Below are 18,901 nucleotides of genomic sequence, written 5' to 3'. Positions count from 1 at the left end.
AGTAGGCTAATCTATGCTCCTTAGACCTATACTGTAACAGGCTTAGAAAGGTATTATGTTTATAAATATATAAATGCTATTATTATACACAAATTCTGTAATTAAAATCTATAGGGCCTAATTATCTTATTCTAAAGTATAGTAGCAACGTAAGTACTGTTTAAGAGTCTAATTTTACCTTTCTATTTAGCTATCTGTCTAGGGATAATAGGCTAACCTTAAAACTTGTCTTAGGTTTAAATAGTAGTTAAAGGTTTCCTACGTCTTTAAGTTTATTAGTAGCCCCTAATCTAAGATAATTTATGCTAGCGCGCTGTGTAAGTAGATAAATTCTCTAATCTAGGTAGGTGCTAGGTCTTTTCTATCCTAATTAGCCCTAGCTAGTATGTAGTGTAATATTTTAGTTAATTTATATACTACTACTAGTATAGAGTTATACACTAGCCTAGCGACCTTACTTAGAGGTAATTTTGTAATAAAAACTATTATTACGTCCTTCTATAGTTAGCTTAGCACTAGTAAAGGTTGTAATAACCTGTATAGTTTGTGTTAGGTAATAGTTAATATCCTATATACTAAGTAGTTAAAGTAGTAGTTAGATATATCCTTAGTAAAACCCTTCTAGGTATATCTGCGCTAAATCTTCTCTAAGGTCCTTTGTTCTCTAAAGTGTCCTAACATTAGGTTATTATAACGTTATTTAATTACTTATACTTTATCTTTTAGCCTTATAAGTAAGATATACTTCTCCTTAGCTATATAGTCTTTTTCTAGGTTATTTTGTCCTATTTTAATGTTGCTTACCTCTTTTTTAGTGCTAAAGAGTTTGTCTATGTTATCTAAGTCTGTTATTAGCTCTGTGTAACTGTTCTCTCTTAATTCTTCTCTTTTAAGGTTCCTTATATCCTTTCTTTCTTTTATAGATAAATAAAGGGTTATAGCTGCTACTAGAGGAGTATTAGGGTTCCTTCTAGTTAGGATGTTCTTAAGCGGCTGTATAAAAGCCTTATTATACTTTTATAAGTGGTCTTACGCCTCTTATATATTATTAGGATGCTGTAAGGGTCTATCTATAGGGTTTATAAACCCTAGGTAATAAGTAATTATAAAGTTAAACTTAGATAATACTAAGTATACCCTTACTTGCTAATAGCTAAGAACCTTTGTCTCTATAAACTATTTTAGGTTTTAGTAATCTGTTAAGATCTTAAAGAAGGTACTGTCTAAGTATCTTTGCTAATACTGTAGGCTCTAGATAATTGTAAGAAGTTCCTAGTTATAAGTATTATAGTTATACTCTGCTTAGATTAACTCCTTAAAATAGAAGTCTACAGGCCTCTATTAGGCTAGCTTCCCCTGCCTAGGGACTAGTTAACTGAGGATTTCTAAGATAGCGCCTTTAGAGGCATCTACTTCTATCCTAGTCTGTCTTCTAGGTATAAAATAAACTAAGATAGGTACGTTAATAAATAAATCCTTTATATTCTAGAAAGCTTATAAGGATTCTTTACTTAGCTTAAGAGGCTGACTCTCCTCCTTTCTTATTACTTAACTAGATTTGGCAAAATTTAGCCCTTTCTAGGTTAATTAGGCTAATAGCAAGGCTAATTTAGAAAACTCTATAAAAAACCTCTAATAGTAATTTATAAAGCCTATAAATGCTTAGATATTATAAACTATGCACAAGATTAGCTATTCCTAGATTATTTTAACTCTATCTAGGTTAATACTTACCCCTTTAGGTAAGACTATATACTTAAGGTACTCTATACGTTAATAGTGCTATTTACACTTATCTAAGTATATATTAAGGTTTACTTTATAAAGCCTCTCTAAGACCTCCTTAACGTGTCTAATGTAGTCTTCCTCTGTCTTAAAGTTTACTAATATGTTGTCTAGATATATAATATAAGTTATATTAAATAATTCTATTAGTGCCTAATTTATATAGGCCTAAAATTAGGTAGAAGCATTTATAAGTCTAAATAGCATTACTATTTACTTAAAATGTCTATACCTAGTTTAGAAAGCAGTCTTCTACTTATCCCCTTCCTTAATTTAGATACAGTAATATGCCTTATATACATCTAATTTAGTATAGAACTTAGCTTACGCTAGTTGTTCTAGTAACTTAGTAATTAGTAGTAATAGATAGCTGTAACAGAGCTTAGAGGACTATATTTAGGTAATTGATTAATTTAATCAGTGTCTATATATTTAATGTGTAACATGTTGCTTAAGTATAAAGGAAATTTGGTTATTACGTGATCTTGCTTACTTAAGCTTTGTAGGCAACCCTCAGGAGCTCGGTGGTTAATTGTGGAGAAAGGAGCCACTTAATAATAATCTGCAAGCTTGATTAGATAGGGGAGCACCCTATTAGTCATCTACAGGCTCGGCTGCGCGACACACCCCCTAGGTGATCCCAGCCAGGATCGCCTGTCTTCTAAGAGCTGCTGCGTAGGTAATTAGGCTCTTAAATTCTTAAACTAGATTTCTAAGCTTGTGGTTGGTAGTTTTAATGCTCTCTAGTAGTCTTGGTTTGATTGTAACCCGTTGCTGACTCTAATTGTTCTGCTGAGCGGCTGAAGTAGGTGGCAGACGCTTGTTCAGCTGCAGATTCCTTATTACTAAGCTGCTAAGTATCCTTTCCTATACTTGTTTCTTATAAACCTTATTAGATAAGAGGGATAGTATAGACCAGTAATTGTCTATTTGCTGTTAAGCTAGTAACGTTGTGCTGCCTAGAGAAAGTCGCATTTACTCTTACTTTTACTAGGTGTTTTAGAGATCTATATAACCAGCTCACCTGCTTGTTTTTCTCTGTTTCTTTAACTATCTCTATTAATATAGCTGTAAGTATACCAATTGCTAGTTTCGCGCTCCTTAGACCTACCCTACATGCTTCTTTATTGTTTTACTAGGTTTGCGTTTCCTCTGTAGTTATAATAGCTTAGGGGAGCGTCTATTTAAGCTTCCTGTCTTTGTTTACTAGCTCTTTTAAGTAGTTTTATTAGCTTTAGCGCTTTCTATAGCCTTAAAGGCTTTTTTAGACAGCGTCTGTTCAAGCTTCCTAGCCTTGTTTTACTAGCTCTTTTTAGAGGTTTTGCTGACTTTGGCCTATAGAGAGAACCTAAATTCAAGCGCCTTGCGCGCACCGCCGCCGCTACCGCCGCCCGAGCTGCTGCCCGTGCCGCCAGCGGCTCTGCCGCGCCCGTGCCCACACCCACGACCACGACCATGACCACGACCACGACCACGACCGAGCCTGCACCTGCGGCTTCGGCTGCTCCTTCTGCTGCTGCTGCTGCTACTGCCGCTGCCGCCGCCCTCACCGCCGCCGCCTATGCAGCCTCGCTGCCGCCGCCGCCACCTCGCGCGCTGCCCGCGCCCCCCCCACCAGCTCGCAACCCGTCGCAGGGCGCTCGCAGGATCATTCCCTGCGAGCGCTGCGTCAACGTGCTTATAGTGAACAGTTTAGTGCCTGTGTGCGTTAATCGTGTTAGTAGGCAGGGAAGGCGCTGCTGGCGTTGCGCCTAAGGGCATTTGTGCCGCCTCCTGTAGGTTTTGTTTAAATAGCGCTTATAAATAGTAGTCTAACAGCTTGTTTAGCAACATCCGCCTTAAGCCCTTTAGGATTAAGCTAGTTAACAAGCTTGTTTACTTAGGTAGAGTGACAACTTCTGTAAGCAATTATAACTTGTTGTTTTTTATTAGCTAACAAGCTTGTAGCAGGCAACTGATCTGCGCTGCGCTCTCCGCGTAGTAAAGGGCCTGATCAAGGATGGGTACTTCTTCTAAGTACCCTCCTTAGTTAGGTCAGGTTTTAGAGCTGCTAGATACCTATAGGGAGGGGGCTATCCTCCCTATATATAGTTTAAAGAATTTGCTAAGCCCTATAGCTGTTAGTTAAGCGCTTAAAAGAGCTGCCACCGGTAGTTACAGGTGCTCTTTTGCCTATTTAGGGAGGGGGTTGTCCTCCCCAGCAATACTACAATCTTCTGCCTCTCCCTTAACCTGCTCTTTTTCTATATAATTAATGCTAAACAGGTTCAGGTGTAAGACAAAGCGCTCGTGAGCCTGTCTGGGGAGCGCTTTTGTGAGACTGTTAGCTGGCATCTCGCTCGTTTTGAGGTATGTTACCTGGAGATTTCCCCTGGCGTACTCTTGTTTTAACTATATATTCTAGATATCTACATAGCGCAGCCAAGTAGTAAGCTGCTTGCTCTCTTCTACTACTAATTGGATTGTTTGTTAGTTGTTGCAGAAAATCTCCTACAGCACCCCTAAGTCTAGCTAAAGTTCGTGTAGAAACCGTTTAAGAGCTGCTGCTTCCTTAGCCACATGCTCTAACGCTAATAACTCAGCTTTAGTGGTTGAAGTTGTCACTGTTAATTAACGTGCTGCTTTCTAGATAATTAGACTACTAAAGAGCTGCACGATATACCCCTAAGAGGAGCGTCTAGTCTCCTAATTGTTAGCAAATGACGCGTCCCTACAGATAAGCAATTGGCTGCCTTAGTAAGCTCTGTACTGTATCCCTAGGTGCTTTGTTTAATAGAGGTAAGCTATAACCTAAGCTACTGCCTTAAAGTAAGCAGCTTTTAGATTTATAAGATAATAGGACAGCTAAGAGGCGGTATACGCTACATCTGGTTAGATTATAATTGCTGTATAGAGAATAGATCCCACCTGCTCTTAAAACGCTTTAACTTCTTGCTTTAAAGCTTGCCTGTTATGCTTGAGTAGCTCTTCTATCAGGAAGGGGACTGTTAGGAAGGATCCCTTCTCTACTACTCTAAATTTGGTAGCAAGCTTGTTAATATAGGCGTCGTGCGCAAGTATAATAGTTCTAGTAGTTCTGTCGCAGATAATACGCACTCCTAGAAACCATTCAGCATCTCTATAGTCTTCTATCTGGTATTTGGCTATTAATAAGCTTATAAGATGCTTTGCAGCAGCTTAATTGTTATTATAATAGGCTAGCAGAATATTGTCTATATAGAACAGTAGCACTATCTAGCGTTCAGCGTTATAGAACAAGCAAGGTTCCTCTTTTAACGCAATTAGGCCAAGCTTCTAGAGAGTGGCTGAGAGCTCTTTATACTATAGAACTGGCGAATTACATAACCTATATAGAGCCTGTAGAAGTAGGACTACCTTCTTAGGTTTTGTAAAGCTATCTGGCAGCTCGCAGAGCACTTAGGGTTGGTCCTGGCGGCTTGCGTTAAGAAACGCGCCTGCGACGTTATACTAATAGAGCTCCAGGTCAAACTAGGCAGCTATTGCCACCATGGTGCGAAAAGACCTAGAGGCGAGCGTTGTAGCGTAGGTTAAGACAATTGAATCCTTAGCCTGTAGATCTCTGCGTACACAGATCCTTGCCTTATATTTAAGGAAGTAACTATCTTAATCCAGCTTATATATAAAGACCTATTTAAGCAGCAGAGGCCTAGCTAAGGCGCTTGCTCTGTCTATTTCTTTCTAGGTTCTCTTTTCTATAAGTGTGGCTATCTCTTTCTTACAAGCCTGGCGAAATAGAGCTCCTAGTGGGTAGTAGGCGAGATCCTTCCATTTCTTTGGCAAAGGTGGGAGCTCGTCACAGTGCGTGCGCTGCTCTGAAGGGATTTTTTCCTTCTTTAAGACAGACGCCGCGAGCACCGCGTAGATAGTAACAAGCTCTCTTCTACTTATGCCATATTTGTTTGTATGTTTAAATAGTAGGTAGATAAGCCAGAAGTACCTGTGCTTTCTTATAGAGCTTATTACTAAGTACTATCCTGCTCTATCCTTATAATCATTAGCAGGTTCATTGCGCTCGCAGTTATCTATCTGGCGGCTCCGCCTTGTGGCTAGACCTTAGACTCTCCGTTGATACAAGCGTCTCGTTACTGCCTTATCTACTCCTATTGTCCTTTAAGAAGGTATTAGAACAATCAGTAATGCAGGTCTTGGTAGATCTTCTTCCTTAAGATCCTCGTTATCTACTGGCGCGCTCCCTTCCTAATTAGGTAAGTGCACTTCCCGTAAGCCGTTAGTTAGATTCTCCTCTTTAGGAGCTTCCCTGCCTAAGGCCAGTAGCTCTGGCTTAGGCGTTGGGTTAGGGGATAGGAGGCCTGTTTCTTGGTGTCGTTCTGCACAGATCTCTAGCAGCTTGCCAGCCAAGCTTGCCGCGCGTACAGTCTCTGTCTCAGGAGCTCCTTCGTTACTAGACTAGCTATCTAGCAATTAAGATTGCTCCTAAGTGTCACCCCTAAGCTAATGCTTAGAGGACTTGCCAAGCGTCAGGTCTCTGTTAGGGAGCTTAATTACTTCTCCTGCGTTTGTAATCTCGCCAGGTTTATAGAGGATTTCTACTACTACCTCTGCTTCTTTAGCGCTTATAGTAGTAGATTTATCTACTCTATTATAAAAGAGCTCCTTATTAAAGGTTATGTTACGCGTTGTTATAACCTAGTTAATTATAGGGACCTATATCTGATAGATGTTAGATGCTTAGTACCCTACAAGGTAGCTGATATGCCCCCTTAGAGTGACTTTAAAGCCCCTCTGATTACGCCTAGCTGCTTGTTCCTTGTTTAAGGGGTAGGCTTAGCAGCCGTAGGCGTAAATCCCGCTCTAATCAGGTCTTAGATCTGCTGTTGCTACCCTTACCTGCTCTAGCTTATACTATCAGAAATAGTACTATCTATTAATAGATAAGCGTTAAAATCCATAAGGTTGTATACCCTAGATCCCACGTTCTCTACTAGATTTGTTATTAATTTTAGATTAATTAGAGCTGCTTAGACGTTGCCAGGAAACTCCACTTTCTTGGTTTAGCTAGTGGCGGCTGAAGTAATAGCTAATAGAGTGTTTACAGTCTATCTGAGCCGCTCTATTGCCTTTTAGGTTTCCTTGTGCTCTTAGTATCTAAGCCTCTAGTAAGTCTCTTGCTTGTTCTTTTTGCTTATCTGAACAGGTGGTAAGAAGCTCCCTCTAACAGCAGTTTTAAGGAAACAGCAATTAGTAGGCTTCTATTTATAGGTCTTGCCTTTTTGTTTACAAGGGCAGACGTATCCTAAGGAGCTGCTAGCGTTGTTCCTAGAGCTCCCGCCCGCGTTATTTTAGCCAGATAGAGCGTCTAAGCAGGTACTAAAGGTTGTAAAAACGCCTAGGTTATCTTTACCTAATCTTATAGTATGCTTATACATTAACCTACTAAAGACCCTTAAAACCTGGTCTAGATTAAGCGTTTCAAGCCCTAGGATACTGTCCTAGATGATCCTTTAGCTTATTGTGTAGGCCTACTCTAGGGCAATCTAGTAGCTTAAGGCATCTAAGAAATCTTGTACAGCGAGCTCTTTAGTAACCTTAGAAAGCTTATATAACTTAGCTTGCATATACAGGTATAACTATTTCTAATACTAATCCTATAGAGCAGCTCAGCCTTGCCTAGCAGCTCCCAGGTGCTGCCTGTACTCTGCTTTAACCTGGTTTTTAGTGCTTATATCTGTTAGAGCAAGCTCCTCCTTTAGGGCTTATATAAGCAATTGTAGCATTGTAGTATTTTAGGTAACAAGCTTTACTATTACTGGTGACAGGATTGCTAGGCTTACTGTGGTATTAACCCAGTTCCAGAGCTTCTGAAGGCGCTCGGCCTTAGCTGCCCACTTGCTCGCTCTTATTTTGTACCTAAGGAGCTCTTGGTTGTAGGTCTTAAGGATCGTTAGGCCTGCAGGAGGCTCGTTGGGTTGGACGCTCTAGGCTCAGGTTGATTGAGCCGGCGGTCGGGTGGGGGCGGAGCCTATGATAGGTAGCCTAGGGGCTCTATTGTGCATCCCTAGGGCGTCTTTAGCGTCTAGATCTACTAAATCCTATATATTACAAAGCTTAGCATACCACATAAGTTAAATAAACTAATTAGGCTAATTAGACCTTGATTTAAGTTAATAGGGTCCTGTTAGGATACCTAAGAGAGCTTAAGTATTATAGTTAACTAGCTCGCCTATAGTAGTAGTTGTAGAGTTAGAATAAAAAAGATAATTAGGCAAAATTAGAGCAGTTAAGTAATGTCTAACAAGCTTGTTGCTAAGTGCGCAGGGAGATCTACTGTGCTTAGGAAGCCAGGCTTATAACTGTAACAGAGCTTAGAGGACTATACTTAGGTAATTAATTAATTTAATTAGTGTCTATATATTTAATGTGTAACATGTTGCTTAAGTATAAAGGAAATTTGGTTATTATGTAATCTTGCTTACTTAAGCTTTGTAGGCGACCCTCAGGAGCTCGGTGGTTAATTGTGGAGAAAGGAGCCACTCAACAATAATCCGCAAGCTCGATTGGATAGGGGAGCACCCCATTAGTCATCCACAGGCTCGGCTGCGCGACAATAGCAGTTTCTAACTATTATCTTATTTAGACCTCTATAGTCTACACACAGTTGTAGGTTACTATCTTTCTTCTTTAAAAAGAGAATAGGCGCCCCTGCTAGCGACCTTAAGTGTTGTATCTAGCCACGTTATAGATATTCTACTAGATACTTCCTAAGTATCTCTAATTCTGTTACAGATAGCCTATATAACAGTTAGTAGAAGGAAGTAGCTTCTTCTACAATATTAATTACTAGGTTATACTCTCTATACTCTAGTAGAACCTAAGTATTATCCTCTAATCCTAAGTGCGTATATTTACAATACATTTCTAGAATTAGGCCTCTTTTAGTAGATATTAGGTTGTATATACCTACTAAGTTTACTATATATATATAAATGTCTACTAAGGGACTTCTTATAGTATATTTAGACTCTTTAGCATCTTCTAACGCTATTTTCTCTAGTTTAGGAGAGTCCCTATACTTCTTCCCTTAAAAGAGCATACACTAGCTTAAATAGCTTAGCTTAGGGTTTATCTAGTTAACCTAGAGTAATCTAAGGTATATCTTGTACCTTTGTAGGTCTGTAACTATAAAAGGTATCTATTAGACCTCCTGTCTTCTACAGGAGTTAATAATAAATACTTCTGCTGTAGTTACTCTGTAGATAGGCAATTCTGCTCTGCCTACACCTTTAGCCACTATTTTATTTAATAGTATAACCTCTAGATCCTACTCCTTTACTAGGAGAACTAAAATTAGGTTTAGTTGTAACCCTATATCTATTAAGGCTTCTATGTTCTCTGTATTGCCTATAGATACTTTAACTGTAGGTAGGTATATATATTCTAGGTATACTACCTTATTAAGAGAGATATTCTTCTTCTTCTTCTTAGACTTTTTAATATAGGCTACAAAATAGGAGATTAGCTTTTAGGTCTCTTATTATTTTCCTAACTTATCTAGAGCAGGGTCTTTCTAGTTTAACCTTAGCTTTAGGCACTTAGGGTAGTAGTAACTAGTTTCTCTGTACTTAAGACACGCGTTTTAGGTCTTATGTAGCCTATCTTAGCCCTTTTTACCCTTTACTAGCTCCTTACAGAACTTCTTAGACTTAAATAACTTTTTCAGGGTTTTTATGTTCCTCTCTAACCTAGAGTTACTAAATTAGCGCTTCTGTAGTCCTTTGCTAGTTGTCTTGCCCTTAGCTAGAGTCTTCTTAGGTAGCTGTTAGCTATAATAACCTAGTCTCTATTTAATATTATTAGCTTATTCCTCTACCTTTAGGATTATGTCCCTTTAATTATAGAAAATAAGAAATAAGTTCTTTTATATACTAGAGAGCAGTATAGTAATATATTCTAGAACTTAAAGCTCTAGTATATATAAGTTGCCTAGTTTCTCCTATAGTAGACGTATAAAGTCTAGCAGATCTATAGGGGACTAAGATTTCTACTGCTTATATTGCTTTAAGGATTTATACACTACTTACTTGCGTTTAGCTAGCGTTCCTAGAGTATCTAGTATAATTCTTTTTAGCTCTTGCTACGTTAGTTCCTAGGTTAGCTAATTATAGTAGTTAGTTATGCAGTAGGCCTACTATAACATCTTTAGGTTCTCTAAGAGGTACCTTACGCTAAAGTTAATCTTTTATTCCCCTATAAGGGAATTAAGTAGAGATTAGAGGAAATATCCCTTATAATCTCTCCCCTAATAGTTATATTTAGCGTAGTTACGCTTTATATACTTCTATAGGGGTTTAGGTTATAGAAGATTTACAGATAAAGAAGATTATAGTTTCTCTACCCCTTCTAGTAATTTTTAGAAGGATAGGATTATTACTAGATCTCCTTTATTATATTTACGTCTAAGTTTACAAAGAAGGGAAAGTTTCTTTTAGTCTTTTGTCTCTTGCAACTATTTACTTAAGTTTTCTAACTCCTGTAATAATTACCTACTTTTAGGCTGTTCTAGCCTTCTTTAGCTAAAGCTGCCCTATAGATACAAATTCTAGGGTAAGGTATACTACCTAGAGGACCTACAGATCCTCTTAAGGCACTATAGACACTTAGTGTCTATTAAGGTATCTCTTTATCTATAAAGGGAGGTGTTACCTTACACTTAACTAGCTCTCCTATAGGTAGGTTGTCTTAGTCCCTCTCTAAAGACAGTAAGCCTAGATGATTTAGTTTAAGACTTATAGTAGCTTAGGTCTATCTTTAATTATAATATAAGAGTAATTAGAATGTAAAGAGTGTACAAAGTAATTATAAGGGAAGATAGGGTTAAAGAGAATAGTAGGTGTATTAAGGTATGTAGTGTGTAGTACCAAGACTAATTACTAGAGTATTAGTAATAACCTCTAACACCTTTATATAGTCTAGGCTAACTAGCCCTATAGTAGCTTTCTAAGACAGGCAGAGGTACCCCTAGGCCCAGCGCCTAACAGTAACAACACGCTAGGCATCCTACCTTAACTCTACTGCCTCCTCTACTAACTCTGTATCCTCCCCTTCCTTTCTTACCTTCTGCCTCTACGTAGTAAGGTTGCCTAAAAAAGCTGTATATTCTAGACTAGCGTAAACTAGAACCTAGAAACTGTTAGTATTAGGTAGGAACAGAAAAAGATTATACTTACTAGGTAACACTTCTTACTTTTAAGTGTGTAATAAGCACACTTAGATTATAACGCATTAAGGAAGCTGTAATTAACCTTCCTTCCCCTTATAAAGGCGTAAACTAAATAAATACAGATAACCCTGTAGGACTCTATAAGAGCTCTAGGCAGAACTAGTATTAGTATAGTAACTAAGTAACAAACCTATAATTATTAGCAAGAATATAAGGTAGCGTAGCAGGTATACTTACAGTAAGAAATAGTGTCTATTAGAGTAAGGATAGGTATAGGAATTAACTGTTTATATATATATATAACGCGCCTAGACTATAATAATAATAAGAATAATAATAATAATAATAATAATAATAATAATAATAATAATAAAATAATAATAATAATAATAATAATAATAATAATAATAATAATAATAATAATAATAATAATAATAATAATAATAATATAATAATAATAATAATAATAATAATAATAATAATAATAATAATAATAATAATAATAATAATAATAATAATAATAATAATAATAATAATAATAATAATAATAATAATAATATAATAATAATAATAATAATAATAATAATAATAATAATAATAATAATAATAATAATAATAATAATAATAATAATAATAATAATAATAATAATAATAATAATAATAATAATAATAATAATAATAATAATAATAATAATAATAATAATAATAATAATAATAATAATAATAATAATAATAATAATAATAATAATAATAATAATAATAATAATAATAATAATAATAATAATAATAATAATAATAATAATAATAATAATAATAAACAGATAGCATACTAAATAACAAAGGGATTAGCTTATTTTTACCTTACAATTAGGTAACAATATTACAGGCATAAAAGAAATTGTCTTTACCTTAGACAAAAACAACAACACAAAATTAAAATAACATAATACTAAGCTACTAACTCCCTAAAATAATACTAAATAAGTACAATTCTGCTAGAGGACAATAATATAGATTTTTATGCGTATTAGGACAATTTGCCTATATAAGAGGGGGGGTAGTGTAATATACTAGTTACCTAAAGCCTTATCTAATTCCTCTCTAACTTATTACTAACTTAGTGCCGTTACATCCGTGTCTACCCCACACCGTAGGCTAGTACTTTAATTCTTCCTAACTCTTTTAAGGTATAAAAGGCACAAGGCTAACAGTTATAGAAAGCTAGTTTTTAAGTATTATTTTATACAAGACCTATAGGAATAGTACAATTCTCTGTGTAAACTATCCTAGTACTTCTATACACCTCGTAGCGGATACCTACCCCTTCTAGAGACTTCTATTATCCTGCGTCGTTACAGATAGTTCCTAGTATAACAAGGCCTCTATTATAACTAATAGTACTAGTGTTCCAATAACCTATGTAAACTTTAACTTATTAACAAACACTAAAAAGTATACTTTCTAGGAACAGAGAACCTATAGACTTTAATATAAATATAGTTAGTAGTTAATAGAAACTGCTACAACGCATACTAGCAGAACTGCCCTAATACAGACTATAAGAAGCAATACGCTACTAAGGAAGCTAAAGGGTTTAGTAATAAGGGGACTTTCTTAGGCTAGCGCCTATTAGCCCTAGGGATTAATCTATTAATAGTATTAGGAACAATCACCCTATTAAGCTACCTATTAAACTAAATAGGGTAGCCCTAATAGTACTCTTAGACTTAGGAGCATAAGTAATTTAAATATCTAGAATAGTAATATAGTAAGCTAGACTTAGATTATATTATAAGGAGAACACTTACTTACTCTAAGTAGCTAATAGAATATTAATACTAGACAAACTACTAATTATGTTTAAAGTAATAGCAGCACCCTTACAGACATAGAGACACTTTAACGAAATAAACCTAGACATTTTATAAAGGTTACGCACAACATTATACTAGGACTTCTCTAGTTATAAAAATATAACCTAAAGATAGACTAGGTATAAGAAAGGCTTTTATAAGATGGATGCAAATACAGCACTAATATATCTACGCCTACGCAGCGCACCCAGTAACTAGTAGATAAGAAGGAGATTAATAATGTCTCTTTAATATATAAGACGTGTTAAGATAAAGCAGTTAACTTTATAGATACTAAACGCCTTACAGATTACAAAGTAAAAGTTAAGAAGGAGAAGAGTGCAACTTCTGCTATCTCTAACATTTACTAACAGTATGTAGAGATATTTAAAGAAGAGCTTACAGTAAAAGCCCTACCTAAGCACAAACCCTAAGATTATAAAATTAAGCTCTAGAAAGGAAAGATACTAATTTTTGGCCTATTATATTAACTATTAGAAAAGGAACTTAAAGTAATTTGCAAGTATATTAAGGAGGACCTTAAGAAGGGATTTATTAGAAGATTAGAATTACCTGCAGAGTACCTAAATATATTTGTTCCTAAAAAGGATAGTAAGCTAGAACCTTACATTAACTTTAGAAAGCTTAATTACATTACTATTAAGAAATACTACCTGCTTCTAAATATTACAGAGTAACAGGACTAGCTAGTAGGAGCTTAGTACTTTACAGTATTAGATCTATAAGGCGCGTACAACCTTATACGCATAAAAGAAGGAAAGAAATAGAAAATAGTATTTAGGACGCAATATAGACTCTATAAGTACCTTATTATACTATTTAGTCTAATAAACGCACTAGCTACGTGTTAGGAGTTAATAAATAACGTCCTTAGAACATACCTTAACAGGATAGTAGTAGCGTACCTAGATAATATTCTAGTGTACTTAAAGACACTAGAAGAGCACATAAAACACGTTACTAAAGTGCTAGAATGCCTAAAGCAGGTAGACCTACAGCTTAAACCTAAAAAATGTAAATAGCATAAGGAAGAAGTTATATTCCTAGGGTACATTGTAGGACAATATAGAGTTAAGATTAGACTAATAAAGGTAGAAGTAGTTAAGACCTAGCAGACGCTAAAAACAGTTAAGCAGATGTAGAAATTCTTAGGATTTGTTAACTTTAACTAACGCTTTATTAAGGACTACTCTAAGATTGTAATCCTACTAATAAAGCTTACGTGGAAGGATACACTATTTAAGTAGGGAATAGAATAACACAATATATTTAAGGCACTTAAATAAGCCTATATTGCACCTCCTATATTAATTATGTTTTATAGCAGTAAACTAATACGTTTAGAGACTAACGCCTTAGATCCTATATTAGGCGCATGTATTATATAAGAAAAGGATAGACTATAGCACCCTATTAGTTACTACCTATATAAGTTCTTAGGACTAGAAGAACGCTATAATATACACAACAAAGAATTACTTATAATTTTATTAGCCCTAAAATATTAGCAACTATATATAGTGTGCTGGTGCACACAGTAACTTCCTTAGAAAGAACTAGAATGCTTAGCTAGTGTACGTAATCTTGCCGGCAGAGGGGTATAAGAGACCTTAACAGGAACTATTAAGGAGGGACACCTATAACAACAACTAGAAACACTTACTTATAGAATCTAACTCCTGTATTACCTATCTCTTTAACCCTTAATAATAATAAAAATAAGTATCCTTCCTAATGTGCCTACTAACAAGATGCTTTAATACTTATACTAAAATAAAATAGTAACCTAACTAGAGGGCACAGTATAGCAGGTAATATTTAAATTCTGCTTCTCTAAAGGCTAGGGTATAGTTTAGGAACTATCCTGTTAACTCTAGACTAGGATGTTATTATCTTAATATCTGCTACTCTAAAGGCTAGGGCACAGCCTAGGAATTATCCTGTTAACTCTAGACTAGGACATTATTATCTAAATATCTGCTACTCTAAAGGCTAGGGCAAAGCCTAGGAATTATCCTGTTAATTCTGGACTAGGACGTTACTATTAGACCTATTATTTAGAAAACAAGAAAAACAAGCTTAAAATAAAGCAGGCATCTAGTTAACCTAGGAAAGCCTTAGTAAAGGGACTATCTTAGTCTAATTTCTAATACTTATTATATATATTATCAGCACAGTTCTACTTAGCCCTATTCCTTAGGACCTGCTTAGCCCTATTCCTTAGGACCTGCTTAGCCCTATTCCTTAGGACTTAGGACAAGAGGAATTTAAAAGACAGGGACTAAGCTACTCTAACAGACAGAGTAATTAAGATTACTTTAATTATAAGAAACTATTATCTACTTAATATAACAGACTACTAAGGATTAATGTACACTGCTATAGACAACCCTTTAGACTCTATAGAGACACTGTCTTCCCTAACAGGAAAGAGCTATTAGGTTGTTATTCTAATAAAGGGAAGGTCTATCTAACTATCCCTTAATAGAAAGGAGGTTACAGAGTTCTTTAATAACTATAACTACATAGCAGAAAACAGAGGGTTAAGTAACAAGTAGAAGGTTAGGGTCCTCCCTAACTACTACTATAATTACTGTAGGAGGTTTATTAAACGCCTAAAATTATACGCTTTAGATAATTAGGTTAAGCTTTAGATCGCTATAAAGGATAACTAGAAAGACTAGAACACTGCTTAACGCATAGGTAATTAAGCGTTCCTTAAAGCCTATGTTAAAGAAACCTCTTAAGCCTTCCCTAGACTATTACACTACTATACTAACTTTATAGTATATAGTAATATATATTAGAAGAATAATCAAATTCTAACCTCTAAGGAAGGATACTACTTCTTCTTAGGACTGCTAAAGGTTAATAAAGACCTTGTCCTCTCTAACATGTAAAACAAGCTAGATATAAAGGATTAATCTTTATTTATACTTAATAATATCTATAATTTTATAAAAAGGGTGTATAAGCAGCACTAAGGCTTAAAGGAATTAGCGCTTAGAAGGGACAATAAATATACTAAGGAAACCTAGCGCCTTATAAACAGCACTAAGGAGCTAATTAACGCTAAGTCTATTAGTACCTAGCCTAAGGATTAACTAGCTAGTTAGGGTAGTAAGAGTAAAACACCCCTACCTTCTAGTGTTAATAAAGACGTTAAAGAGCTTATCTAGGCAATAGGCAGATAGAAGTTATCCCTAGCAGAGGTTAGCACCCTTATAAACTCTAACAATTTAATAAGAGAGATCCTTTAGTCTCCTACTAATTACACTTACTTTATTTCTTAAGCAAATAGAGCTAGTGCTACCTAGAAAAGGAATAATAGCTCTTATATTACTAACGCACCTAGAAACGTTAACCTAAGACAGGAAGTAAACTACTCTTAAGGAAGAGAGTATAGTAACTCCTGTAACATATATAGAGAGCTAAACTACTAAGCCTATAAGTGTAAATTGTACAGAGCACTTACCTATATAGGGTTGTGTAGTTTTTCACTTAACTAAGACAGTTAACACAGATACTACTTTAGTCTTACTTACTATTAAATTAAACCTATCTAAGGATCTGTCCTGCCTACTTATTAACTTAATTAGTTTAAACAGAAGATTTAAGAGTACTTTAAAGTTTTACAGGATATCTTAGACTAGCTATCCTCTGCAGTTAAGCCTAATCTATTTAAAGGTGTAGACTTTAGGCCTAGAGGGGTAATGTATACATCTAGGCTAGGTCTAGACATATAAGGAAAGATTATTAGAAGTATTAGCGCACTAACTATAATTAATAATTATAAGCTAGACTATAAGTTATTACACTCTTTTTAGAACTTCTAAATCCTTAATAATAACTATTACAAAGTTTATAGCCTTAATTACATTAATAACAGGGACATTATACTAGGGGTATATAATATTAAAGATAGCTCCTTCTTAAACGTAGTAACTAGGTTAGACAAGGCACGTAACCGCTAAGTTAATACTGTCCTAGAAAGAGCTTAGAGAGCTGCAGTTAGGAAAGAAAGACCTTTAATATTTTAATTAGCTACAGTTAAGTAAGCATACAATAATATTAGAGATAAGTGAGCAGCAGATATTAAAGACTTATTAGGGTTAAGCCCTTTACTAATAGAGAATAAGCAAATAATACCTTTTACTAGTTAACCTCACAGTTAGCTATATGCTACTATTAAACTACTATTATAAGAGAGGGTATTAGAAACTATTCTACTCTTAAATTAGTAAAAGAGGAAGCATTTAATAACTAGCTTAGACAATAGAATAGCAGACCTACTTAAACTATCTAAAAACAAGATTTTAACTGCAATTCTTTATTAAGAAGCATAAGAGATTACTATTAGAGACTTAGTCTCCTAGGGTTATATCTAAGTAATGTTCTAGAAGCTTATAAAGAAGTTAGACTCTAACCTAATAGTTAGCAGAAGTGTTAACGTAGCAATCCTAGAGGCTAGGGGTTCTAACTAATCAGGAGTTAACAGGTCTTACTAGTTAACTACTAATTAGCTAGAAATTATAAGGGTCTGCACTAGCGCTAAGTTTAGCAAAAATTAACCTGCAATTAATAACAGCAGGGCTTAATACTTTAACGTTAGATTAGAGAGAAATACTTATAGAATCTACTAAGTAGAAGTATACAGTAATGCATAGGATAATAAAGATCCTCTAAATAAGCTAGCTAAAACTATAGAAACTACTAGGTTAGAGAAGCTAGTGCACTAACATTTACTAACATACTAGGCTTACATTAGGTTACATGCAGTTAGCTGCTTAATTAACACTAGATCTTAGATAAATTTAATGAGGTTTAGTGCTTCTTAAGCGCTAGGAATAGTGTACAAAGAAATAACACACCTAATAAGAAAAGAGTAGGGCGTTATTACAGCTAATAGTAGCATAGATCTATTTGTTAGAACGTTATAGAATATCCTAGTCTAGATTAGAGAAGTTATAACCGTAACGCACTTTAGACTTATAAGGAACCTAATAAGATTAGTTGTTCTTAGAACGCTATAGTGCTTGTTAGTAAGACTAGCTATACAGTACAACGTTTTTAGAAGAACTACGTGCTGTATTATGTCTAATAACAGTAGGAGGAACGCTACTTTTATTGCATTAGACCTATCTCCTTACTACTCTACCTGTTATAGACTGGCCTTAGGGTAGGATGTAATATGGGTCGATATGGTATTGTATCTCTTATAGGGGTAACATGTTACGTGTCCTTCTAATATGTCTGTAGGGCACGTAACCGTCCTGTCTTGCTTAAGGCTTAGACAAGGTCTAAGCCTATAACATACCTCCTTTCCCTATCTCCCCTAGGCTGTATATACTTTTATTAGGTCCTTTTTATATTTAGTATAGCGCAGAGGATACTAGTAGTAGGTAAACTCTAGGGCTAGTTATAGTTGCGGAAGGGTCTAGCTCTTAGTAGTTAGCTACTTATCTAGTTAGTAGTTTACCTAGGGTAGTCCCTACACACACCTAGGTTGTTTTTATTTTACCTAGCGCACCTACCTAAGTTAGACACTGTACTACTCTACGCTTCTACCTAACCTACCTGTAACGCGCCTACCTAATTTTTTGTACACGCTCTTACCCTACCTACTATGTCTATTATTACCTCTAGTTATAGCTATTAGGCCACTAGTTAAGGAGCTAGTAGTCCCTCTAGAGGGGGCGGTTCTAGTCTGCTACAGTCCCTCCTCTCTACCTACAATATACCCTTAGTATTTCTTATCTATAGTTTCTAATTAAATTATAGGGCCTAACTATATATATAGAAAGCTTACTACTGTTATATAGGCAACTACAAAGTTAAGGGTAACTTAGATAACAAGGACCTAGTCTCTATCTCTGCTAGCGCTGTCCTGTGCCGCTTCTACTACCTTCTTACTATCCTTACTAGTTAGTCTTATAAGTGCCTACGTCTGTTATAGGTCTACTTACTTACTAATTTCTTCTACAGCTAACTGCGTTCTAGGCGCTAGTAAGACCTATAATACCTATACTAAGTGTAAGCGCGT

The 18,901-nt window shown here is 35.4% G+C and overlaps 1 protein-coding gene across 1 annotated transcript, besides 27 other annotated features; it reads left to right on the top strand.

Annotated features, from left to right (window-relative positions):
* Nucleotides 1–2,154: part of a mobile genetic element that runs on past the window's edge.
* Nucleotides 551–602: a tandem repeat.
* Nucleotides 2,148–2,151: a direct repeat.
* Nucleotides 2,152–2,409: a long terminal repeat.
* Nucleotides 2,152–8,371: a mobile genetic element.
* Nucleotides 2,157–3,226: a mobile genetic element.
* Nucleotides 3,227–3,264: a tandem repeat.
* Nucleotides 3,241–3,540, top strand: EKO05_0005897 (uncharacterized protein; the record flags this gene model as incomplete). The annotated part of the gene is made up of 1 exon (XM_038939934.2): nt 3,241–3,540. One exon carries the CDS (start codon nt 3,241–3,243, stop codon nt 3,538–3,540), a length of 300 nt encoding a protein of 99 aa, XP_038798913.2.
* Nucleotides 3,265–6,684: a mobile genetic element.
* Nucleotides 6,662–8,369: a mobile genetic element.
* Nucleotides 8,114–8,371: a long terminal repeat.
* Nucleotides 8,372–8,375: a direct repeat.
* Nucleotides 8,372–10,801: a mobile genetic element.
* Nucleotides 9,231–9,247: a tandem repeat.
* A 498-nt stretch (nt 10,802–11,299) lies between the features above and the next one.
* Nucleotides 11,300–11,801: a tandem repeat.
* Nucleotides 11,802–12,282: 481 nt separating this feature from the next.
* Nucleotides 12,283–12,341: a dispersed repeat.
* Nucleotide 12,342: 1 nt separating this feature from the next.
* Nucleotides 12,343–14,379: a mobile genetic element.
* Nucleotides 13,710–13,873: a mobile genetic element.
* Nucleotides 13,713–13,873: a mobile genetic element.
* Nucleotides 14,380–14,632: a mobile genetic element.
* Nucleotides 14,633–14,634: 2 nt separating this feature from the next.
* Nucleotides 14,635–16,720: a dispersed repeat.
* Nucleotides 15,613–15,664: a tandem repeat.
* An 11-nt stretch (nt 16,721–16,731) lies between the features above and the next one.
* Nucleotides 16,732–18,017: a mobile genetic element.
* Nucleotides 18,011–18,901: part of a mobile genetic element that runs on past the window's edge.
* Nucleotides 18,019–18,022: a direct repeat.
* Nucleotides 18,023–18,176: a long terminal repeat.
* Nucleotides 18,023–18,901: part of a mobile genetic element that runs on past the window's edge.
* Nucleotides 18,303–18,334: a tandem repeat.

Source organism: Ascochyta rabiei, chromosome 9, assembly GCF_004011695.2.
Source record: "Ascochyta rabiei chromosome 9, complete sequence".
In the NCBI taxonomy this organism is placed as follows: domain Eukaryota; kingdom Fungi; phylum Ascomycota; class Dothideomycetes; order Pleosporales; family Didymellaceae; genus Ascochyta; species Ascochyta rabiei.
This window is presented reverse-complemented; position numbering and strand designations above follow the sequence as displayed.